Source organism: Ixodes scapularis, unplaced genomic scaffold, assembly GCF_016920785.2.
Source record: "Ixodes scapularis isolate PalLabHiFi unplaced genomic scaffold, ASM1692078v2 PGA_scaffold9__187_contigs__length_104089568, whole genome shotgun sequence".
NCBI classification, from domain to species: Eukaryota; Metazoa; Arthropoda; class Arachnida; order Ixodida; family Ixodidae; genus Ixodes; species Ixodes scapularis.
In genome coordinates this window covers 32040071-32062743 of record NW_024609884.1, presented here as the reverse complement: position 1 = coordinate 32062743, position 22673 = coordinate 32040071, and the positions used below count along the sequence as shown (strand labels likewise).

Sequence of the window (22673 nt, the reverse complement as noted above, 5' to 3'; positions counted from 1 at the left end):
CGTCTCTTATCTAGCCCCAGCCTAGTACCTGCTCCACGAGTGGTAACTTCAGCGCACTGTTGCGCTTTTCACGAGCTCAAAGTCTTTCTAGAAATTACTGATTTAGGGGTTTGGGACAACGCTCAACAAGTTTCGAATTGGAACGATATTGCTATTTTCACTAATTAAAAAGTTAATTACCGAATTTTAATTAATTAGACGACTGATCGCAAAGATTAGCCACCTACATAATGTCCCCCCGGGGGTACAACACACTCGCACAAACCGCATAAGTGTAGTTTTTATGTTTTTTTTTTTTAACAAATCTGTAAGAATAAAAAAAAAAAACACATTGTATATATGTGTGTTGTGTGTGTGTGTGGGGGGGGGGGGGGGGGGTGTGCAGTGGAGTTATACGGGCCAGGGGGACATAATATAGACAACTAATCGTCACGATAAGTTGACTAATTCACTACAATTTGTTTATTAACGTTTTAATTACGGAAAGTAAAGATATGATTCCAATTAGAAACTTGCTAAGCGTCAACGAAAACAGCTAAACCAATCACTTTGAGAAAGACTGAGGAGCGTGGGAAGTGCAGTAACGCGCTAAAGCTACCCCTCGTGCACCAGACAAAATGCTAGGGCTGAGAAAAGGCGGATGACAAAAGACGGAAAAACCGCGCGGGAGCGCTATCGCACCGGTGGCCTTGCTCCTGCCCGAAGAGCAACTTCAGCGCTCCACCGTGCTTCCCATGTGCTTCAAGTTTTTTTTTTTTTTTTTTTTAATTGACCGATTTAGTGCTTTCGATGACGCCCAGCAAGTTTTCAATTGGAACCATATGTTTCGAGCGGTACCCGCCCCAGGTGACGTCAAATCATTCATGTAACAAGAAGTACATGCTCATCCAACCATTTAACAAGGTGAATGTTCGATCATTCATACAGTAGGTGAATGTTCGTTCATTCATACAGTCACAAGTCCGTTATATAACACCACACGTAACCATTCCTTCGCGCCAACGCCCACCCCAAACAACACATTAACAATAAACAAGCGCTATAGATGCACACTGCGGTTGTTTGCCTGTGCACACTGCATGTGGTAAACAGTCAATACTTTTACAAGAGCGTCCATGGTACTAACACTTTTGAGTGCGAGGAACGTCGTGCTCGCTGTAGGTCCACCCGCATAGTGACCATTGTCCAACATCCGTCTACCAGCGTTCACAACTTACAGTACAGCATTAAGTGTGTTTGCGGCTGAAACATCCCGTGCTGCACGCGCTAACGCTGAAGGTGGGCATGGACCAGCGTTCAATTTCGTGCATGTCCGCAGCTTCGGAAAGCAAATAGAGCCCGCGCCATACGCACGAACCGTGAAGATGGTACATGCCAGAATTTTCGCGAGAAATTCTGCATTGCTGTTTATAGCCCCGCTCACCACCATGGCGAGTTTCAGTAGTATTAGCGCTTCGCACAATGGAACGAAAGATCAGATTCATTTCTAAACCTGCTTTACCCGACCAGCCCGAAAACTTCAGAAAGTCTCTAAACAGACCGGACAATCCTTTCAAGTGCGGAAGTCTTTTTAAAGGAGCAATCATTTTTCCGTAGAGCCCCGTCAAAATACACGTAGCTCTACAGTATAAAACGGTCAACAAAGAACGCCATACAAAAAGCTAGAAGTAGTTTGAGTTATTAGGAAGTTGGATTATTTTGTTCCGTTTCCCGTTCCCCATTCTCCAACCATTTGGCGCGCCGCATATCCCACCCTGCCGGCCTACACAAAATGGGAACTTTGAAATCGAGCCGACAATTGACGCTCCGTACGTTTTTTTTTTTTTTTTTTTCGGAGCAAGCGCTGTACACCCGTCGACCTTCGTGCGTCTACGCGTCTTCCGAGCCGTCGGTACGCCGAATTCGTGCATCTTGATACGCAGCCTTGTGATCTTCGGCCTTGCGACCGCCGCCCAGGCAGCAGTCCTCGGCAGAAAAGGGAGTCGCCAAGAAGGGTGGGCGCGGAAGAGCAGGCAGAGAATCCGTGGGCGCAGCCCCCAGGGAACAAAGCCCTCTTCGAAAACGCTGGGCCGTTGGCGCCGACGGCTTGTGCCAAGCGGCCGTCCACCAAGCCGGAAGTGTGGCTAGCGCGCCGACAGCTCTGACGCCGCCACAACTGGAACAAGTCCGAATCTTGCCGCCGGGAATTCTATACCTTTTGTTTCGTTTCCGAGGGGAAAGAAGGCGCGCTGCGACATGGATGGGCAGGCACAAATGACAACCACCGAAATGGTACACATCCGCGCCAGTCGCACCCTACAATTTGCGCCCGCTAGCAACCATTTCCTTATTACTCCGATTCTGCCGGTCACAACGGCGGGAGAACGGCGATCGCCAAAGCGACCAAAAGAAAACTAACCTCCTTTCTGTTTTCTCTCCAACTTTTCGTCTCTCTCTTCATTTCTCCTGATCGATGTGCTCGCGAATAAATTCTTTCGAACCACTGTGCCGGTGAGCAGTCTCCGAAATAGGGGAGCTCCCACCACGCACAACGCGGGCCAAGAGGGGCATCCCAATTTCGCGACAAAGACACGCCGACGACAATCACTCGGCCCGAACAACAATGCAACGCGTACACAAAGGTCGAAAGAAGGCGAGAGGGGACAGACGAGTGCTACCGAAACGAGCCTAGCTCATCAGAGAACGCGCGTTCCTCGCGCCAAAATCGAGGAGAAAGTAGAGGTGAAGCACCAAAGTCAGAGACACCGTCGTATATTGTATTTTCTCGAGCCCTTTGCGCGGGCAGACGACGAGCCGGGTTGCGTAGCGAAATAACGCCGCAAACAAAAGGAGAGAAAAAAAAAGAGGGGGGGGGGGGGGGGGTCAATGAAAGGCCACCACGAAGCGGTGCCTTCGCCGGGCGGCGCCTATAAATAAAGCGACGACGAGAAAAGCGCGAGCCTTCACGAGCGAGCATAAACATAACGCGCGCGCGCAGCCAACGCGAAGACCTTTCGCTTGCTCCGGGAAGCACACCGGACGTGTTTCCCTTCGCTGCGGCGCCCGCCGACGACATCCGCCGCAACGGGAGGCGCCGCGGTCCTGTACGCGTGTACCGCCTCCGGAGGATTTTCGAACGGATGAAGACTCATATCCGATTAATCCACACGTTGATTCAGATACGAGACGAACGACTCTCGAAGCGTATTGGGAGATCGTAATCACTCCTGCGGTCAGAGGCAACCAGTTAGCCCGGTAACCCCGAAGCAGCGGCCCGAGGCTGCTCCGATTAAGCGTTCAGGCCTTCGATCGCCCACTCGAGATCGTCTTTTCGCTCGCCGAATTCGACGGACGGGTCTCCCGTAATTTGCGGAAGGCAAGTTCCGACAGAATAAATCGATCCCCGGCGCCGCAATACCGACGGTAGATAGATGGCCTCTGTGCATGGTCGGAAGTGGGCGCCCATATTTCGGCACCCATGCCACTTCATGTGGCCTACGGCTACGGCCAAGGACCAAATTCACACTAGTCTTATACGGCTCAAAAAGTCAGGTGAACAAACGCCTTCCACATCGCACGTCGTACTAAATGACAAAAAAAAAAAAAAAAAAAAAAAACAGTGACTGGCGGCCAAAATTGAGGCAACTGACTCTAACCTCCAAAGTGAATAACCGCAATAACAAAAAAAAAAAAAAATCGATAGGAATAAGACTTTGGCCACAAATTTGACGAGTGTGGCAGGGGTCACTCCGACGAGTCTTGCCGCCTTCTCTGCTGTCACTCCGAAAAGAAGAAAACACCGGTGGGCGAGGACGAGTAAAAATATGAAGCTACAAAACAACAGGAACATTATAAGACGACGCGGTCTACAAAGGCATCCGCCTCGGCAGATTCGTAACGCTCAGCGAGTAGGATATTTTCCCACGGCTTTCTTTATACCGGGAATTCCACCCGGTCACGAGGGCCGGCCCAGAGCAGTGCCATCTCCGAGAAAATTGCGAGAAGGGGGGGGGGGGGGGGGGGGGGGGAGAGAGAGAGAGAGAGAGAGGGCGGCAATCGGACATGGGGTCTGCTTCGACTATGAAGATGTTCACCGCACCAACGAAGCGCGCACGGCCTACGTCACGAACAAAGCAGTCTGCAGAAACCGAGAAATCGACGACAGGCGGAACGCGCGGGCACTGGTATACAGGGACTTCGGGCGCTGAAGCGCAGCCCAATACAGCAACTAAAAGCGAGGACAACGCCCTTGGTTGCCTTGACATGTGCGAGTCGCGCCCTTTCACCAAAGTGCGCGCAAATAAGCGCGTGTTCACGTAACTATGGGGAGTATTCCGCACGCGTAGAAGCCGAGCAAGGCCGCGCGTGAAGCGCCAAGGAAGTGCCACGGCCGACACGTATTAGTGTTGATGAATGGCCACAAATTCTGGATAGGTGTCAAAACGCCGTGGTGTCAATCACCGCCAGTGTGACACTACTGATCACAGAAAGCGACCAGAACAAAGCGAAGGTCAGGTAGGACTACGTTCATGCACCCAGCTGCCTATGCTTTTACTCGTACACAAGAAAACAAGGAAAGATGAGGTAGGGTTGGGAAGCAAACTGTCGACGATGTGAAATTGTTTGCTGGCCGATATATTGAACCGGACCAGCAACAAGAGCTCAAAGATTGTGTTTTTGTTCATAAGCATAGTCTATTATATTTGCCGCGAGTTGTTTGTCACAAGACAAGACGTACACTGCGCGACACTGTTAGCGTAAACACGTCATCGGCGCTGTTTCTCATTTTTCTTCGAAAGGGTATTGGCGAGCACCAAGCTTTCCCGATTAGGCTATAGAGCACCAAATATAAGCACTTCCCCCCACACTAATTGTTTCGATAAAAACTTTTTAATGAAAAAAAAAAAAAAACGAGAAAAAAAACGGCTATAGTTTGTTTGCGTTAACAGTGTCGCGCTATGCACTTCTCTCGTCACGACAATGAGGAAAGAAGTGAGTTCGAAGAATAAATAAATCCAACGAAGGAACGTAAACCAACCAGACGCTCCTTCCAGATGAAACTCAGTATACCTTGTCGGTGGCTTTACTCATATGAGTGGATACCAGACAACCGCTGCCGTTTGCGCAGCGTCTCCTGAAACACAGATGATTCGAGTACCCGTTCCATCATGAAGCTGTCATCGCCAAACAAAGGAAGAGCCCTTGAACCATTCTACTAATGTTTACTCGAACCCAACGGTTCCAAAGAAGCAAACAGCGCCATCCGAACATTTCTAAGCGCCGCAGTGTGGACAATAGGCTTCGAATATATAGGTATAGAGCCTACCGCCTCGCAAACGGCAGCCAAGGTAAAATTTATGTACTCCGGCAGAAATAACAAAAAGGCTAGACAGCTTTCCCTCGAAAACGATTATCAAAGTCCCGTTTCGCTAAAAATACGCGGAAACACGACAGGTCTGCTACAGAAGAGGCATCCGACAGAGATTACACATAATCGTACTACAACCATTTACGAAAACGATGCCGCAAGGAATGGGACAGCAGAGAAAGCATGCTCCTGTGCCGCTGCAATGGGGAAGGGAAGAGAGAGGAGGTCACCCTCGTGGCTCGGAAGGCATTCAAGGTTCCAGAATCAAGATGGCACGCACCGTCGACAACCATCATTAAAAGCGAGGAGATCGGAAATCGCTGCCGCCACCCGTCGTCTGTGGTCAAGTGTGGTCGTAATTGACCATTACCTCCGTTAGGAAGACGTCGGCGCGCCACTGTCGCCGAAAGAAAGCCCGGGAAATGTAGCTAACACCCGCCAAGGGACATGCGAAGACCCGTAAAGACTGCGAAGACCTCGTATATGGCTAGCAAGTGCCCATCAGACTCGAGGTCTAATTAGTAACCGGATTCGATAGTCGTTACGGGGATTCCCTGTGTGGAAATGGTAGCCAGAATTAGAAGCGCGCACCCGATGGTATCATTTTGCTTTAGTAGCAGACCAGCTGGTGGCTATAACATCAACGACATCTTATATTAGTTTGAATATGATAGTTGTGGCGGCCGAAAAGGTTGCTCCTAAATAGAAAATTTTTAACAAATGAACCAAAGAACATTCTACGGAATGCTCAATAGTTTTCCTAGAAGGCAATTATTCACCGAAGAAATAGTAACAAGGCAAGCAGGCTTGGTAAAAAATAAACAAGCTAAAACCCGAAACTGGGGGCAAAAAAAAAAAAAAAAGGGGGGGGGGGGGCAAACAATGTTAGTACGTAGTTACATTTATAAAGCGTGAGACCCCTCGAAGTTATTTTAGGAGAACAGTTCAAAATGTAGTTTCGCAGTACTCACAAGACATCAATCACAACCAGAGGCAAACTTCAGCACTAACAGGTCCAAATATATTTTTTTTCTTCTTATCATCCGAAACATTTGAAAACCATGCCATGACATCATCACCCTTTAAATTCGAAGCTTGGAAACTGAATATTTTAAAAGCAAAAAAAAAAAAAAATTTTTTTTTAAAGTGGAATTTGAAGTTCCCGCCTGTGCAGTGACGTCAAAGATTGAGTCGTCCTGTAGCTCGAGTTTCTCTCCCGCCTCCGAACCGTCCCAACCGGAAGTGTCGTGTTCGCCCGCATAACGCGATCAACCCCGCTTCTCCGTGCGTGCCGCCTATCGCTGTGAGCAGGCGACGCTTCACTTTCGAGTTTGAAGCTCTTTTAGGGCCCTTTCGGAGATCTCAAATTCTTTGAAACGGTGCGAGGTCGAAAAGGACGCGCAGCGGACTTTTGTGTGCGACGTAAGGGGCCCTGTCGCGCCGGTGCGACGTGAAAGCCTGCCCCGACGGAGTCACAACCGAAAGTACGCTGCACAGGTTCCCGAGGAATACGTCAGAGAAGGCGGCCTGGCTAGCTGCAATTCCTGAAATTTCGATCCGAAAGTCGAGGGTTTCAGGTCGAAGTCTTTGATTTGTTCTCGACACTTTGTCGACGAGGATTACGAGGTCAGCCCAAGCGTCTCAAGAGCGTTGAATGGTACCTCGGTTGGGGCGTGGCGTCGGTCCGACGAATTTCCCGCAGCAGGTCACATCACACGAAGCAAAATGTCCAAGGCTAGAGGTAAGCTTACCAAACATAGAGAAGTTTGTCCGATTCCCCGACCATCCTCGCTGCTACAGGTGCCTAGTGCCGCCATGTTTCCCGAGGAAGGATAAAAAACCAGGACGCGTCATCACTTCCAGACTCCGATTTTCGATATTTCGAAAGAAATATCGAAGTAGTTCGTTCGCAACTGCGTTAAAATACACGTTTTACGAATGCCGTTATAAAATATTGTAGAAATGTCCCTTACAAAGCTTCTAAATTTCATAATCAATTACATCACATAAAAAAAAGCGACATGAGAAGAGGGAGAGAAGGGCGCCCAATATAAAAAGGCTCGTGCGCGCTGGACTTTTTTTTTTGTGGTATTTTTTGTTTTTATGACTACAATTTGCATCGCTTAAGACCAAAAAAAAAACGATTTTTGGGGTGTCAGTGTTCGTTTCAAGAAAAACTGAAAAGGTTCTTGAAAAAAAAAAAAAAAAAAAAACGAGTTAAGAGGTCAATTCTAGAGTATTTTTCTAGCGTGAATCTGTTTATCACGTTCGTTTTCCCCGAAGATGTAACTAAACGCGAGAAAACACGAAAAACCTCCGACCAGTCGTCACGTCAAAAAAGGATATTTCGGCCGCCAAGCGCGTCTCACTCGTGTGAACAGCGCGTGCAATTGTCGCCAGCTATATTCCCCCGCACTGACACCAGTCGTGACGTCTCTTCCTGACCTTTTTTGAAAATGGCAAGAGTGTGCGTGCAGAGCTTTGATAGGCGCCGAAGATGCGCGAGAGCGGGGATTCCGAAAACCCCTTTTATGAAGTAATTAACGCCCAGAGAAAGAGGGGCTTCAGCGGTACTTTGAAAATGACTGCCTGCAGCCTCCGTGCACCAAAAAAAAAAAAAAAAAAAAAATATATATATATATATATATATATATATATATATATATATATATATATATATATATATATATATATATATATATATATATATATATATATATATATATATAATCTCGATAATCGTGATCCCGGAGGCCAAAGAAAGACGATTTGAGTGGTTTTCCTCAAATAAAGAACCGCTTCGGTTTCCCTTTAAGACCATTTGAACGACTGGTAGAACGAAGAGGAGCCTGTCACCGACAACATGCGGCCGAGAGCGGCAATGCCAACGAAGAGGCAGGAGGTGGACAACACATTTCAAACTCCATTGACCACAAAGCTGAAAGAAAACAAAGGCTTGGAGCAGAGGGGCACGTCTAGTAGAGAGTTTTAGTAGATCGTTCCGCTACATCCGGTAACGATACCCGATAACGATACGATGCATGCGCAAAGGCGGCGGCGGAGTATCGGGTATCGTTATCGGAGTCATCTACTAAACTATCTAGTGTTGAAACTTCAATAAGGTTCCCGACATGGGGTTCTTGACTCAACGTGTGTATAGTTAGTATAAGGGCCACCAGGAGCTAATGTGCTTTCTCCCGACAAGAATTGTTCCTGACCACTATTCTAGGGGATAAGAACCACCCGCGTTGGCTCGCGTCATTAGTCCCCAGAATCGAAACATACGTAAGAAGTCAATGCTGCAGGGTTTAAGTTTCTGAGTGACCGGGTATCTCCCAAACAGGATTTATGTGCCAGACAACTGCGAGCGAGAGTTCTTAAAAACTACGAAGCGGACCCGTGTATTGCCTGATCACGCATACGAACGTTTCGAAAATTAGCATTTGCCCATTGCGCAGGCGGCCAACAAGGTGATACTACACCACCTCGCGTCGGTGTACAAGGTGGAGCACCGGTACAGTATATACATGCCCTAGGAAGAACTAACACGTACGTTGACACGCTTAATGGGGCCACCTGGTGGCGATAGGAACTTTTGCTTGACGGAGGAAACACTTATAGCCAGGCGTCCTCAATACTCGCTTCTTACACGCATTTTGAATACCGTCACTGGAGCCACGAAGCGATCAAGATCTCCCAAAATACCTGCATCTCAGGCATTTTGCCTCAGTCGCAGATAGAACGAGGCGCTATACGAGTTCTATATCAGCGTTAAGTGGCGTGGGAAGAACAAGCTACAGTAATTAACACGAACCAGGAGGAGCGAAATTTAGGACCCTCGTCGAGACACACCGTGACTCCGAACCACGGTGCAACACACCGTGCTCCGAACCCAAGTCGCGAGACATCGTCCCCGAGCACCCCCCACCGCGAAGCCGTGAGAAACGCCGGTTAGAATTCCAAGCACGCCGTCCGCTTGGTGAATCCGCCCGCCCGCTTCGCAGGTTCCGACCTTTCGCACCGACGGTCCCGTCCGAGAGGACCCAAACAATGAAGGGCGATCTATTTCTCGACCGGAGAAAGCCCCCGGGGTCAAAGGTAGACGACGGCCGCGTCTCTCGGCATGCAGACCGCGCCAGCGCGAGTGACCTATACTCAGCGCCCCCGTTGCCGTGATGAAGCGATCGCGGGTGTATAGACGCCGGACCAAGGCGCAGCTGTTACCGCACTCGCACGTAAGACGGCCGTCAAACTGGTTCTGGTTCGTTCCTTGTTCGGCGACCATCCGAGAAGTCGCTTTGTGCACTGGCGCACATATCGCTCCCGTCTCGGGCACTCGGGTTACATTTCCAGCGGCGCTCGGACTAATCGAGACAAGCTGAAACAAAGTGATTCTTGACGATCCGATAGTTTACAAGCTGCAATGTGCAAACTAAAACACACACACACACACACACAAAAAAAAAAAGTATCAGGTATTGAGGGTATACAAGAAGGGCACTGATCTGATCTTCAAAGATTCCAACGGGCCGCTCACTTTGTTATTGTTCTTTTTTCTTACAAATACGAATGTCCCAGTACTGATCACGTTGGATCAGATTCGAAGTGAAACTTGATTACGGTATATCGAAGTTGTGTTTCCTTTCGATTCCAAAAGATAAAAACGATTCCCGATACCTACTGATGACAGGTGCCGTCGTAATCGATCTCTACCTTGTGTTTTATTTATTTATTTTTTTGCGGAAAAATATTTACGCTTCAAATTGACAGCCGTAGAAAACAAGACACACGCCTTGGGAAGCACGTTACTTCCGTCAGACCAATTTCGCAGAATGTCCCATTACACGAGCGTATACAAGCACACAAACGCCCGAAAACGACCCCAGCACAGGCGTCATTCAAATTGGCAGTAAATCTCAGGTGAATAAACCAGACATTCCTTTGAGCCCCGTACAACACTATAGCCTTCCATGAGACAGTTATTGGCAGAGACACGGGCGTCGACAGCCTCCAACGGCTGCTACTGCCGACGCAACCGAGCGACTCCAGTTGTGTCAGGTTCTCCCCGAGAGGCGCCCACGTGGCGACCATTCTAGCCGTCGGATATGCAAAAGACGGCCAGTCAAAGCACGCACCGGGAAAAGCGAACGCAAATAGCAGCCTAATTGCAGTCGGAGGCGCCTCCATTTGCGTCCGTGACTGGTCACAGCCTGCTCTGGGAAGGGCCAAGCGTGGCGGAGGCAACCGGGAAAAGGAAGCATAAAAAAAAAAAATGGACAAAGTGCCAAAGCCACATCGTTCTAAGGAAATCGGCCGCTACAATGGACGCTCCTATTTTTAACGTTTCGTAATGGCAGAGAGCCGAGGGAGGATTCTGTGTACGCACTCCTCGTGACCTAGAAGTATACGCGGCTTTCCTTCGCTTCGTTCAAATAAAGACGATCCAATCCACAGCCGGCGAAACCTGCTGACTTTGAAAGAACTTTCTTTTTCGCAGAATGCGTGATCAGTATAGAAAGCTGCCACGGAGATTCATCATGCTGTCCACGAGAAACGACGCTAAATATCTAAATATTTCCTCAAAGCAATATATATATATATATATTAATAGCGTTTTGTGAGCATTCGTAAGTACTAAGCAGCGAGGACATTTTTATAGACGTCTTTCCCTCAGCTCTCGAGCGGCGTCTTATATCTTTACGCAACTTCTTCGAGCGTGTTATGTAACTTACTTCCTTCTTCGTGATTTTTGTTTACGCACTCCTGACCACGAAAAAAAAAAAGATTTACAAATATAGATTTATTTGCTATTTTCTTCGGACGGTTGTCCCTGACTATGAACCTGGGGCTATCGTCAAGCGGTGGTATTTTCGACTAGAGCAAGTTTAGTAAAGCGAGCAACTGGAGCTTGCTAAACTGCTTTGAAATCGGGCGGCCCGAGCACATGTGTGCATAGTGTCATTATAAAAAAAATACCATAAAATAAGACGGAGATGGAAGATGCAGGTCGCATAGCTAACCACATACGGAGAGGGCCTACCTTATCAGTGTTCGGAAAACTGGAAGATGAACCTCTTCCAAATCAAAACTCAATCAGGCAAAGGAAGCTCGCTTCTTTGTCTCGGACAAGGCAGACCTCGGACGCTTACAGCTGTCAGGACACGACGGCAAGGAATGCACCTTCCCAGAGCTTATCAATCAGGCGAAAGATGACGAGTCACGGGGCATCTGACATTCCGAAGAAATTAGATACACCCAGAAGGCGCTCCCCAGTAGAAAATGATGGGACCGCGTAGATGATCATCCCTGCGTGAAACACGGGAGGATCAGGTTGACTCCATTGACCTTTGATAGACAAAGTGAAAGCTGACTTCGATCGTCTCGGACGCATTACTAGATCTCGCTCCATGCAGGCAAGAGCGAATGTCGGGCGTGGAGGTGAACCCCTATCTCTGTCCGCTCGCAGGACCTCCCAAGATGGTGGTCGTGACCAGCGGCCGTACCCGGAGACGCCGCCCGCCTGGAGAGACAGCATGGCTAAAGAAGCGCGCTGCTCGGGGCTTGCCTCGACGGACTTGCTGGTGGCGGCACTGCTCGTGCTGCAGAGCTGCGGCACGCCCGGCGCGCGGGCCCAGCTGGCCGAGTTACCGGCGCTCGGCTGCCGCTACCAGCAAGACCAGCAGACCCTCCTCTGCAGCAACACCACGCTGGACAAGATGCTCACCTCCGTGCGCATTTTTGGTTCCTTCCTGAACATCAGCGTCAAGCCCCGCAGCGTGGAGATACGAGACAGCTACGTACCCCAGCTGCCTTTCTTCCTCTCCCAGTTCAACGAGACCCTGGAGGCCTTCCGCCTCGTCCGTAGCCGCACGGAGCACGTCTACCCCGACGCGTTTGCGAATCTCGACATCAAGCTGAACACGCTAGACCTCTCGGAAAACTCCCTCTACTCAGTTCCCTACGCCGTGGGAACGCTGGCGAGTGTGCGGGTACTCAACCTGTCCAGGAACTCCATTCCGATCCTCCGGCCGAGCCCGGTGTTCGCCAAGCTGCAGCAACTCAGGGTGCTGGACCTCTCAAGAAACCTGCTGGGTGTCGACCTTCAGGATGTGAGCGACCCCAAGGCCGTCAGGGGCAGCCCAAGCTTGCAAACGAGGCTCGCTCGGAACCTCACGCTGCACGAGTTCAACATCGAGGCGGTGGCCGACAGTCTGGAGGCATTGCTCCTGGCCGGCAATCGGTTGGCCGTCGTGCCGATGCAGCTGTACAAGCGCGCTTTCCCGCGTCTCCAAGTGCTCGACCTCAGCGAGAACTTCCTCACGACGCTGCCAGAATTCGCCGCCGTGCTCATGCCCAGGCTGAGGAACTTCACGGCCAAGAGAAACCAGCTCGAGTCGGTGCCCTTCTACAGCATCCCTGTGGTTCAGGAGCACGCAGATCTCACAGGTACGTCACTAAACTTTTTTTTTTTTCTTCTTCTAGGTCACATGGGGAGGGTCGCCAATATGGCACACACGGAAACAATTTTTAATCTTTAACCGTTAGTCGGTAAGGCATATCCTTTCTAGACACGCGTGTACCTTTAATCCGGGCAACTCAAGGCTGTGTTCGGGGGCCTACAGACAGAAGAAATATACACCAATAAGTTATCGAGTATGCGGGACTAAGAAGGACATAAACACCGAAAGCAACACTGCATCGACACAGTGTGTTGTTAACTGCCAAGGAAAAAAAAAAAAAAAAAACTCGAATGAGTTGCGCGATTATAGCCTATACCCGACAGCTTTCCGTGAAATGGTAACGGCATTACTCCTTTTCAGCCTTACTAATGTGTACAGAAGAAATAGAGGCACAGTCTCCCACAATATGAAAGATCAATTTACCTAGGCAGTTTATGCGGCGGCTCTAGCATATACTGGAACACTTCGTTTTTAGAGGGAGTTCACACATGTCTTCTCTGCCTCCAATCGATGTGAGCCTACCCTGACCAATGCGAATTCAGCACAGCCGCCTGAAACTGCCTCGTCGAATGGGTATTTTATATTGTTGGAGACTGTACTACAATAAGTGTGCCTTCTCGCACTTTTTAGGGTATGCTATAAAAATCACTATCAAGATCTTTCATCGAGAAGCCGCCAGGCTCCCAATATATTTTGAACACAATTTACCTAACAGAATTCCATGTGGAACTGATTTTACAACTTCGTAACCCAGTCTTTGTCGTTCCAATTCAGTAGAATATGTCAATGAAATAAACGCATAGACCAAACTTCAAGAGTAGATTTTCAACAAGGATTTTTTTTTTGTGTGTGTGTTACGTATCTTAGAAGTATTAGCAAAACGCACACAAAAAAAAGAGCACAACAGGCACAAACGAAGTATCTTTGTTTTGTTCGTGTGAACTGGGAGGATGACCTCACGTGCTTGAAATGTATCACGAAGACACTAAAACGTTTCAGGATTTCGGTTTTACGACAGTCCAGATGGTCGCTAAGATTATGTACGTTGAATCTGCCTATAAAACACCAATGCTCCTTTTTTTTTTAGTACCAAAAGGGATTAAAATAAGGAAGGGCGCACGCTATATATTCAATACATATGCTAAGCACGAAGCATGCTTACGTTAAGGTTACGCGAAAATGCATTGCGGAAGTACCCGCGGTGTTTGCTATACTTCGTTTCACTTTACGATGAACCCCAGCGGATGCTACGAGCCATAGGAGCCAGTCCAATCCTGTGCCAGTGTCATGTAACCGTTCGGAGGGGCGTAGTGATGCGCGGAGTCACGTACATATGTAAAATCTAAATTTCACTTCAGAGGAAAAAAGGAGAAAAAGCAAGAACGAATTTTTCACATGCAACTCCGTGGGCATGACAAAAGTGCACTTGTGGGCAACTTTTCTAATATGCTCCAGTGTCACCACCAAGCCACCAACAAACGCGCGTGTCAACCAGCGGCCCCAATGAAGCGTGACCGGGTCGCCAGCGAGGCGTTTTCTGCGAGCAGAGTTGGGCTGACCGTTCACCTAGCGCTTGGCTAGCGGTGAAAGGTCAGCCGCAACATTCTAAAGCGCCCCGAGAGTTTTCTTTCCGCTTACTTTTCAGTACCGCCTACTATCCTCTGCCGCAACACTTGGTCTCATTTGTGTAACAACAAAGTTATGCACAGACATTGTTCAATCCGAAACGTACTTGCCTAACCAGATGTTGGCTCACCTCGCAGGCGCCCAGAACAAACGGCGCACGTCGTTGCGCGTCCAAATACCACGTAAACATTCTAGGAATATGTAGCGGCTCGCCCTTTCGCCTCGCGTCTCTCACTGTCCCCGCAAAGACGCAGAGGAAACGTCGGACAGTCCGGGGCCCTTGGAGGCACTCAGTTCAAATACATCGGACTCTGGCATGCGATAAAAATAAAAAAAAAAAAAAAACATTTTGAACCGCGTATCGAAGCCCTGACACCCTTCTAGTGCCGCACGCCCTCAAAGGCTGTGTGGCTTGCTCCCTCCGCGTGCCGACGTAGCTTTGCGGCGACCTTTGCATCAGCGCGTACGTCCTGTCCATTTTAGTGGGCGCGAAGAAGACAGCACTGAGGTCGAACGTCGAGAGAGGACTCCCCCTCAAAGGGCCCCTCGGGGGGGAAATGAGCCTAATGACTCGTGCGGCCCCACACAAAGCGGCGGATATGCAAAGGGGGGGCTACGCTTCTCGATCAACCTTCAGCCACAATCGCGCCTCTTCGGCCTTTGTGTTGGTACGAAGCGAGAACGTCCCCAGCAGAACTCGCAGCCGGACAAGTGCAGCTTAGCAGGCGATGAGTTGCGCGGGGAAGCCGTTCCAGGTTGGTGGGGGAAGCCGACGCAACTGGTGCAGCCTGCCGAGTTACATTCTAGAGCAGCATCTACATACTAATCAGCTACTCTACAATCCAATGAAGTAATCGTCCTGCGCGCAGCCGTTGGATGACCGCTTAAATGACGAACAAAGGGAAGTCCGTTGCCCGTTCAACTGAAGGCGATCGTTTCGCAACGGACTTTCAGTCGTGTGGCTGGACAAGGACGGGAAGCTTTCTTTAATGTTTTTTAGCCTATACTCGTTCCTCTTCGCGGGGTTTTAATGCGCACGCTTCTGTTTGCGCTTGAGAGAGTTCGCGGGCGCGACGTGGCGAACCGACTTTAAATGCTGCACTTAGTTGCGACATCGGAAGCGCTCCCGAGATTTTCGAAGAGCCGCTGCCGTTTCGAACCGAGTGCGTCTGGAAGAAGACCAACAGAGAAAACGCGCCGCGCCCCGAAGAAAAACAGATTAACTAATCGAGAGACGACGCGCATTCGCCATTCTTTAAGGTTCCGTCGTCGTCGGCGAGAGAAAAAACAATGCGTCCAAAACACACACACACATAAAGAGTGCGTACCCCCGCAAGAAAGAATGAGCAAGGCAAGCGCGAGGCACTCAAAACCCTGTACCCTCTCTAGTTGCTTGAGAAACACTCGCGGCGTTTAACCTTACGCGCTTTCCATCTTTCGAAATTCCGAAGCGGGGAATCCAGACAGAGACGACGTCCGATCACCCCTCGCCGGATTGCCCAAACAACGCGGGGACGTCGATCATCCTGGGCCGCCAGACGGAAGTCGACGCATGGCAGCGAACCGAACCAATGACGACGGAAAGTAGACAAAACAGCAGTTGCAAAAGCTACCTTAACTCTAACGAAACACCGCTCACGGCGGAACGTGCAGGCGCGAGTGCGCGGAGGAATGCAAGGGGGCCCCCGCTAGTCTTAGGTACAACGGAATACCGCAGCGCTTGTTCAGAGAAAGCATACAAGAGAAGTTTTAGTCCCCGGGGACGCAATTGACGACAATCGCCATCGAACAAAAAATAGAAGACAAAAAAAAAAGTGTGATTAGTTCACCAATTTGAAAACTAAAAGCGGAATTCTAATTCAATTCAAAGTCGATGCAAAACCTTTTGCGCGAGGAAAAGAACTCTTTGTCGAAGGTTTCCGGAAATGAACTCCTTTGTTCCTCGGTGGAAATGTCTCCCTGATATACAGGCGTTATTGTTACAAACAGGTCCGTTATAAATTATGACCACCGTTTCTGCATACAATCGTACATACGTTTTCTCGATGCCCGCGCTGAATGGGCAATTTAAAAGAGAGAGAGATAGAGAAATATATGCGTTTTTACGTATTCGCGAAAACTAATAACTGAGATCAAATTAAGAATTAAACAGGCGGGAGCATAGACGGAATAACAAAACCAAACGGTGCATTTCTATTAAAGGTCTTTTAGCGGGAACAGTTTCAAAGTCGGTCGCGTTTCGCGAAAACCGAGCGGCGCGATACCAATAATTTCACGGTTGCTTAAGGCAGTCGAATCGGAATTCGACACAGCAAGTTGACGTCTATTGACGTACTCATCTTGTATAATGGAGTCTATGACGTTTCGGTATAAGAAGTTTCGGAACCGGACGTTGTCGGCACTGACGGTACGCGGTCAACTTGGTACTTTTCGGAGCGGGAAAGTTTTAATACAGGTCCAATTCAGTCTGTGGAAACTTGGTAGATTACTGAATCTACAATATCAATGATGATGTTTATATTGGCGATCCCCATTAAAGTTTAAACGACCTACTATCACAGCTTCATGCTTAATCGGGTAGACATGCTGCGAATATCTTATGCGGTCACGATCAAAAATGCATGTACCTAATCTTCGCACTTTGGTGCTTTGGCAATTTAAAGCTCTCATAGTTCCGTGCCAAACAACAAGAATGCAAATATAGATACAGCCGTTTAGCCGTGACCACACCAAAATGGCACAGTACATAGTGGCAGAAGCGTAAAACGGCAAATGTACGTAAAAAAATATATATATATATATAAGTTGGAGTTTCAAAGGGGAAAAAAAAAAGAAAAATAACATTAAATCGCCGGGTTATGCTACACCAATGTATTATAAACCACTATATTAAAATAAGGACGCTAAAGGCTTGCGAGTTTCAACACACATGAAAAAAAAAAAAAAGACAAATTTGGGAGTTTTACGTGCCAAACCAACGAAGGGCATCTGCCACGCCCCAGGGGAGGACTGATGAATAATTTAGGCTACCCGGGGATCTTTTGACATGCAACCGAAAAGCTGGGGTTACATGTCCCCTTCTCCGCGATAGGCCTCCGTCAGATTACGGACACCTCGGTCGGGATTCGAACCCGCCACCTGAGGATCCGTAGGCCGCCGCTTTGCCTCGAAGCCACCGTTCCAACCCACATGAAATTATACAAACGTGAATTTCTGTGGAAAAAAACCTGATGATCTCGAAATTAGCAATATTGTCAAAGTTCAAGTAGAATAAGCCTTTCTTTTTGCATATAACTCTGTGTATGAGTGTTGCTTCTCGTTACTTGTATCCCTGTTTCGCAGCGTGCTCTCCGTTCTCTCGTACGATATAAGAAACTCGTGACCGAGAAACTCCACGTGACCGAAAAAAACAAAGAAGGAATAGAACAGAAAGCTATTGGGACTTTTGTGTCACTGTCGAATGCTGTCATGCCATATTCTTGAGAATAAACAACAAGCAAAACCTACACATGATCGCCTTTTTCTTGCAGCAAAGTTCGACGACACGACTTGGATAAAACGGCGTTGGGTTACTCTTGGATAGGCATTCCGCACTGAATGGTCCGGTACCGAAATGTCTCGGTTGAGAAACGTCCCGGTGCCGAAATGTCTCGGCAGAGAAACGTCCCAGCACAGAAATGCCCGGTTTCCCATCAAATCACCGAGAGCCACGTAGAGCAGCGCTGCCAAAATGCGTGGGCTTCGGTGCAGCGCAGATGTGCGCGTCATGAAACCCAGCAGCTCGGAAAGGGGCGGGGTGGTGCACAGCTTCAAATGAAACCAGGCTTGTATTATCGTAGGAGACGGGGCATTTTCAAACTTCTTGTTTAAGCTTTAGGCAGTTTGGTGTTTTACCGAGCTCATTAAATATAAAACCGAAGGAGATTGAAGCGCACAGTTCACGATCAAACTTCTGATAATTAACGAACACGTTTTTCTTTCTTTTTTCTTTTATTGTTGTATATTTTAAAATTTTAAATATGACATTACTCCTCTGTTTCAAATTACACGCTCCAAATTCGAGGGTGCCTAATGATAGAATCGTACGCGCATAGTTGAGATATTTTGTTAGTTCTGCATCTTCGTCATATTAATAATATTACCAGAGAAAATAAAATAATTGCAGAAACTGATGACTGATAAGGAAATCTGAGACGTACATATTTTCTCATTAAAAAATGAAAAAAAAATGAGCGTTGGTTTTGTGACTCGGTAGGCCGCGATGGGATAGAAAAAGGCTGGAAGAAAGACACCAATTATCACCAACTATTTATTTTTTTTTTCTCATAGGGAAGAGCAACTCACTGTGAATTCCCTCAAAAGAATTTCGTAGCTGTTCACGAAGCTTTGCAGTTGGACGGGCCCTGTCGAAAGAAAACCCACAAAAAAGCCTAGACATTCAAGCGAGGGTGCGGTGCTGAATTACGCAATTATGTGCTTTTAACCCACTTTTATATTGATGTTGCGGCAGCTCTACACGAGGAATTCAGTTTTCCTTCACGTCATAACCGGTTTGAGCAAACTATACGGCGCATAACAAAGGCACCTCGGCGCGGATTTTTCTCTGTCCCTTTCATCGTATACAAACTCAAAAAAACATCGCGCCCTGAATGCTCTCACGCTCAGAGGGCACGTTTTTTTCCCCCTTGTTTCTTCTTCCTAAAACTTGTTTATTTTTATTATTTTGGCAACCCCTCGTTTGAATGTATGTCGTTCTTTGAAACGTCATTGAGAGGGTTATGTATTTTGCCAAGCTAGAAACGTTGAACATGAAGGTTTTACGAAGCTGTGGGGTATTTTCACGACCTCAACCGCAGTCAGTCTGGAACAAGTTTGAATGAAAAAGTCTTAGCCGATAACTTACGACTATTCCGAGCGAACTCAGACAAACGTTTCAATCATCGTTCCGAGCTTAAAACAATACATCCGAATATAAAAACAAAGGCATATCCAGCCAATAGTATCACTCGTTTTCACCTCAAGAACAGCAGTAAAAGAGGTCGGGCACCTCGCGGAGCATTACTAATTTTCCCTTTTATGTAGAGAATTGAGACATATAGGTGGGCATTTCAGATTAGATGTTTGTTATCTTACCAAGATGTACCCGTTTCAAATACCAAAAGCATCGCTTCTTTTCCCGTCAACCAAATATTGTAATAACTACTTCGCGCGGCGTATGAACAATGCGCAAAACGTCCTCTTTTCTTGAGTTGAAAACGGGCATAGTTGAAAAGTGAAAACTCGGGAGCTTAATGGCTTAAAGCAATGATTTTCACGAAGGTGTCCGCAAATCGGTCAAATATTCTGCTTACAGCGGTAAGTTAGACTGAAGATAGCGTAATAAGGCAGGCGAGTCCGTTAAAGTTAAACATTTGTAAAACCCAAGACGGAGGCTACAAAGAGCGGACAAACACAAGACGTCTCAAACGCAGCTACTACATTTTATTTAGGACACTTCTTTAGAGATGATGGGTATAAAAGAAGTGTCCTGAATAAAATTTAGCAGCTTCGTTTGAGACGCCTTGTGTGTGTCCCCATTTTGTAGTCTCCGTCTGTCTTGGCTTTTAGAAATATTCAAGTTAAACTGCCTTCAAACAACGTCGTGCGTCTCCCCTGAAGATGGGTCATTTAGTCAGTGCGGTATACAACTGCAAACCCTTTTTTTTTTTTTTACGTCCATTACGCAGTGGGGATAACACGACCGCACGCCAGTACGGCGCTCTCCCAGCTCGAAACGGGTAGGGGCTGGAATCCAACCCATGACAATGAACCATCGAAAGACCAAACGTTCGGATCATCCGGGAATCTTCAAGACTGAGTCGAAATTATGTTTCGCGCCGGGCTGAAGCAGTCGAGCAGAATAGACCGATGCCACCAAGCGAACTGCGCAGGCGCGCGCATTCCGGAAGTGGTGCCGCCGCCATGCTACTTGTAGTCATCCGGTCCCGGCTTCCCGGCTACATACGGCTGCGCGTACGTACATCATCATAGGTTATCATTTGGCTTGCCCCGGTATCACCTTGATTCTCTTGCATGTTTTTACTTCATAAGATTGTGTTGTTTGCGATGCCTTACTTTCCTCAGCAAGTGCAGAAAAGCAGTTTCAGTCGTCTTATCGCTTTAGAATCGCCTTGTCGTCTGCTTCGTCGTCGTCTGCTTCTTCGTCTTCGTGAACGCGTGAGCCCACTGCCGTTCACCCAATAATCCCACTGCGGCCGCGGAGAAAAAAAAAAATAAAAAAAAAAAAATACGCCGCCACTACTTGAGCATTTTGACTCCTCGGACGTCTCGATTACCTTGCAAACAAGTGAACATCTATTGCAATAGCAAAGAACAACAAAATTTGAGGGACCATTGGCTCGGTGTAGCACCACGGAACAGCATCAAATGTGATAAAAAAACTGAGCTTGGTGGTGCTCAGTTTTGTGCATAACGTTTAATCAGCCATCAAGTAAGAGTAGTTAAATGGACTTTCTTGGTGAGCGATAGTTTTCTAAAAGTTGTTTTATTCTGGTTGACAGCCTGTGCGACAGAGTACAGATGAACAGCGGGAGAAGCCTGCAAAGAAAAGAACTGATCTACAGAAAGGCCAGGCCTGACGCGCCGTAATAATTGGCATCTATCAAAAAGAGGCTACCATGCCAGATACCTGAAAGCTTGGGGTGGAGATGATTTTTCGTGCAGAGTTTCGATTCAGTTTTATTTTGTTTGCGCAAGATCCGAACGCTAACAGTCGCCCGACGGGGGAAGCTTTTTTCTGTCCTGATCTTTTGAAGCACAGTTGGGCTTGAAACATGTCGTCACAATAACAGTTATAACCACAAAAATACACCGAGCAAGAAGTATATTAAAAACGGCCTCCACAAAGCAGTGCGGAGGTCCTATTTGAGATAGACCAACGAATAGACCGCTACGGAGCAAATGGTCAGAGGGATTCCAGCTTACGGAACACTTCGGCACGCTCCATGTCTCGTGCCCTGTAATCTTACACATTTTAGCTGACGTGCAACAGGTTGGATATTAATTATGAAGCAAATCGCGAAACAAATTGTAAAACGCTATTTTTCCTGCCGCTCTGTCCGGCTCTGTTGACCTTTCTTTGCCATGCTTCATTCTTGCGGGAAGACATAATATCCGAGGCCTTTTTGCCTGGTGCTGTTATAGCGTCGTGGCATACAGCATGTCAAGCCACCGATTGAAAACCATGAGTAAACACACCTGGCTAAAAGTTTCGTGCTAACCCGAAAACTTCCAAACGCCGAGCATACAATGCGCATCGACGCGGCCGGAAAACTGGGGAGAACTACAGGTACCAGGATGCACCGCGGCAGCGGTGGCGTCGCGCAACTCCTCGTGAGATCGGTCTATTGGCCAAAAGCTCAGTGTGATGTCTTGAGTAGGATTAATTCCGCTTACATCGACGGAAATAAGTGCAATGTCAGACTGTCAACCTTGACAGTGTCTGTTTAAGAATGCGACGACTCCAAGCTTCTATACTGTGCGCTTTGCACACACCATCAAACATGTAGTTCGCAGCAAGTAGCCAGGATGACAAGTCGTGACGTCACGGATGGGAATCATAAGAGCCCTACCGAAACATCTCGGCGCGAATACTCTCGCTTTCATCGTGTCCAACGACCGCTGTTCGTCGCAGGCAACCCCATCCGGTGCGACTGCCAGGCCCTGTGGCTACACGAGTGGAACGGCCAGCCAGGGCCGGGCCCGCCGAGCTCCAGCACGAGGGCAAACTCCATCCCAAACTCGAGCGCGGCTCCTCCGGGAGCCGAGGGCGCCGGCTCGGTCCGCCTGCCGCCCTGCGCGAGTCCCGAGGGCTTTCGGGGCCGCTCGCTGTCTTCCATCACGCCGGAGGCCCTCTGCTGGCACGGCAACCAGACGCGGGCCTTCCGCTACGTGCTCAAGGGCTTCGAGAAGCACGCCTTGCTGGCGCTGACGAGCCTAGACGCCAGCATCACCGTCACCTGGAGCGTCTCCGATCCAGGTAAATATGACTTCGCACTGCGTTCGCTGCCTGTGCATGCTCGACCAAAATACCATTGACGCAATGACGCACGATTAGACGTTGGAGTACGTTAGTGTGGCTTACGTCGGAGGTACGACCGCGGTTTACCACGGCATGACGGTAACCAAGCGTTCCATCCCTGGGTTTTAGCCTTCGCCTTCGCAACGTAGGCTAGTCATAT

At 48.3% G+C, this 22673-nt stretch overlaps 2 protein-coding genes across 2 annotated transcripts in view; one reads left to right on the top strand and one right to left on the bottom strand.

The window, feature by feature from the left end:
* LOC8034357 (rab3 GTPase-activating protein catalytic subunit) overlaps window positions 1–22673 on the bottom strand; it is a 284365-nt gene that overhangs the window by 95093 nt on the left and 166599 nt on the right. The gene's annotated exons all lie outside the window — the stretch shown is intronic.
* Window positions 1–22673, top strand: part of LOC8034354 — an 81699-nt gene that overhangs the window by 53749 nt on the left and 5277 nt on the right. Inside the window, exons 2-3 of the mRNA XM_029968471.4 lie at window positions 11814–12793; window positions 22127–22471. Coding sequence (XP_029824331.2) covers window positions 11881–12793; window positions 22127–22471 — 1258 coding nt within the window. The 5' untranslated portion in view covers window positions 11814–11880. The remainder of the gene's footprint in view (window positions 1–11813; window positions 12794–22126; window positions 22472–22673) is intronic.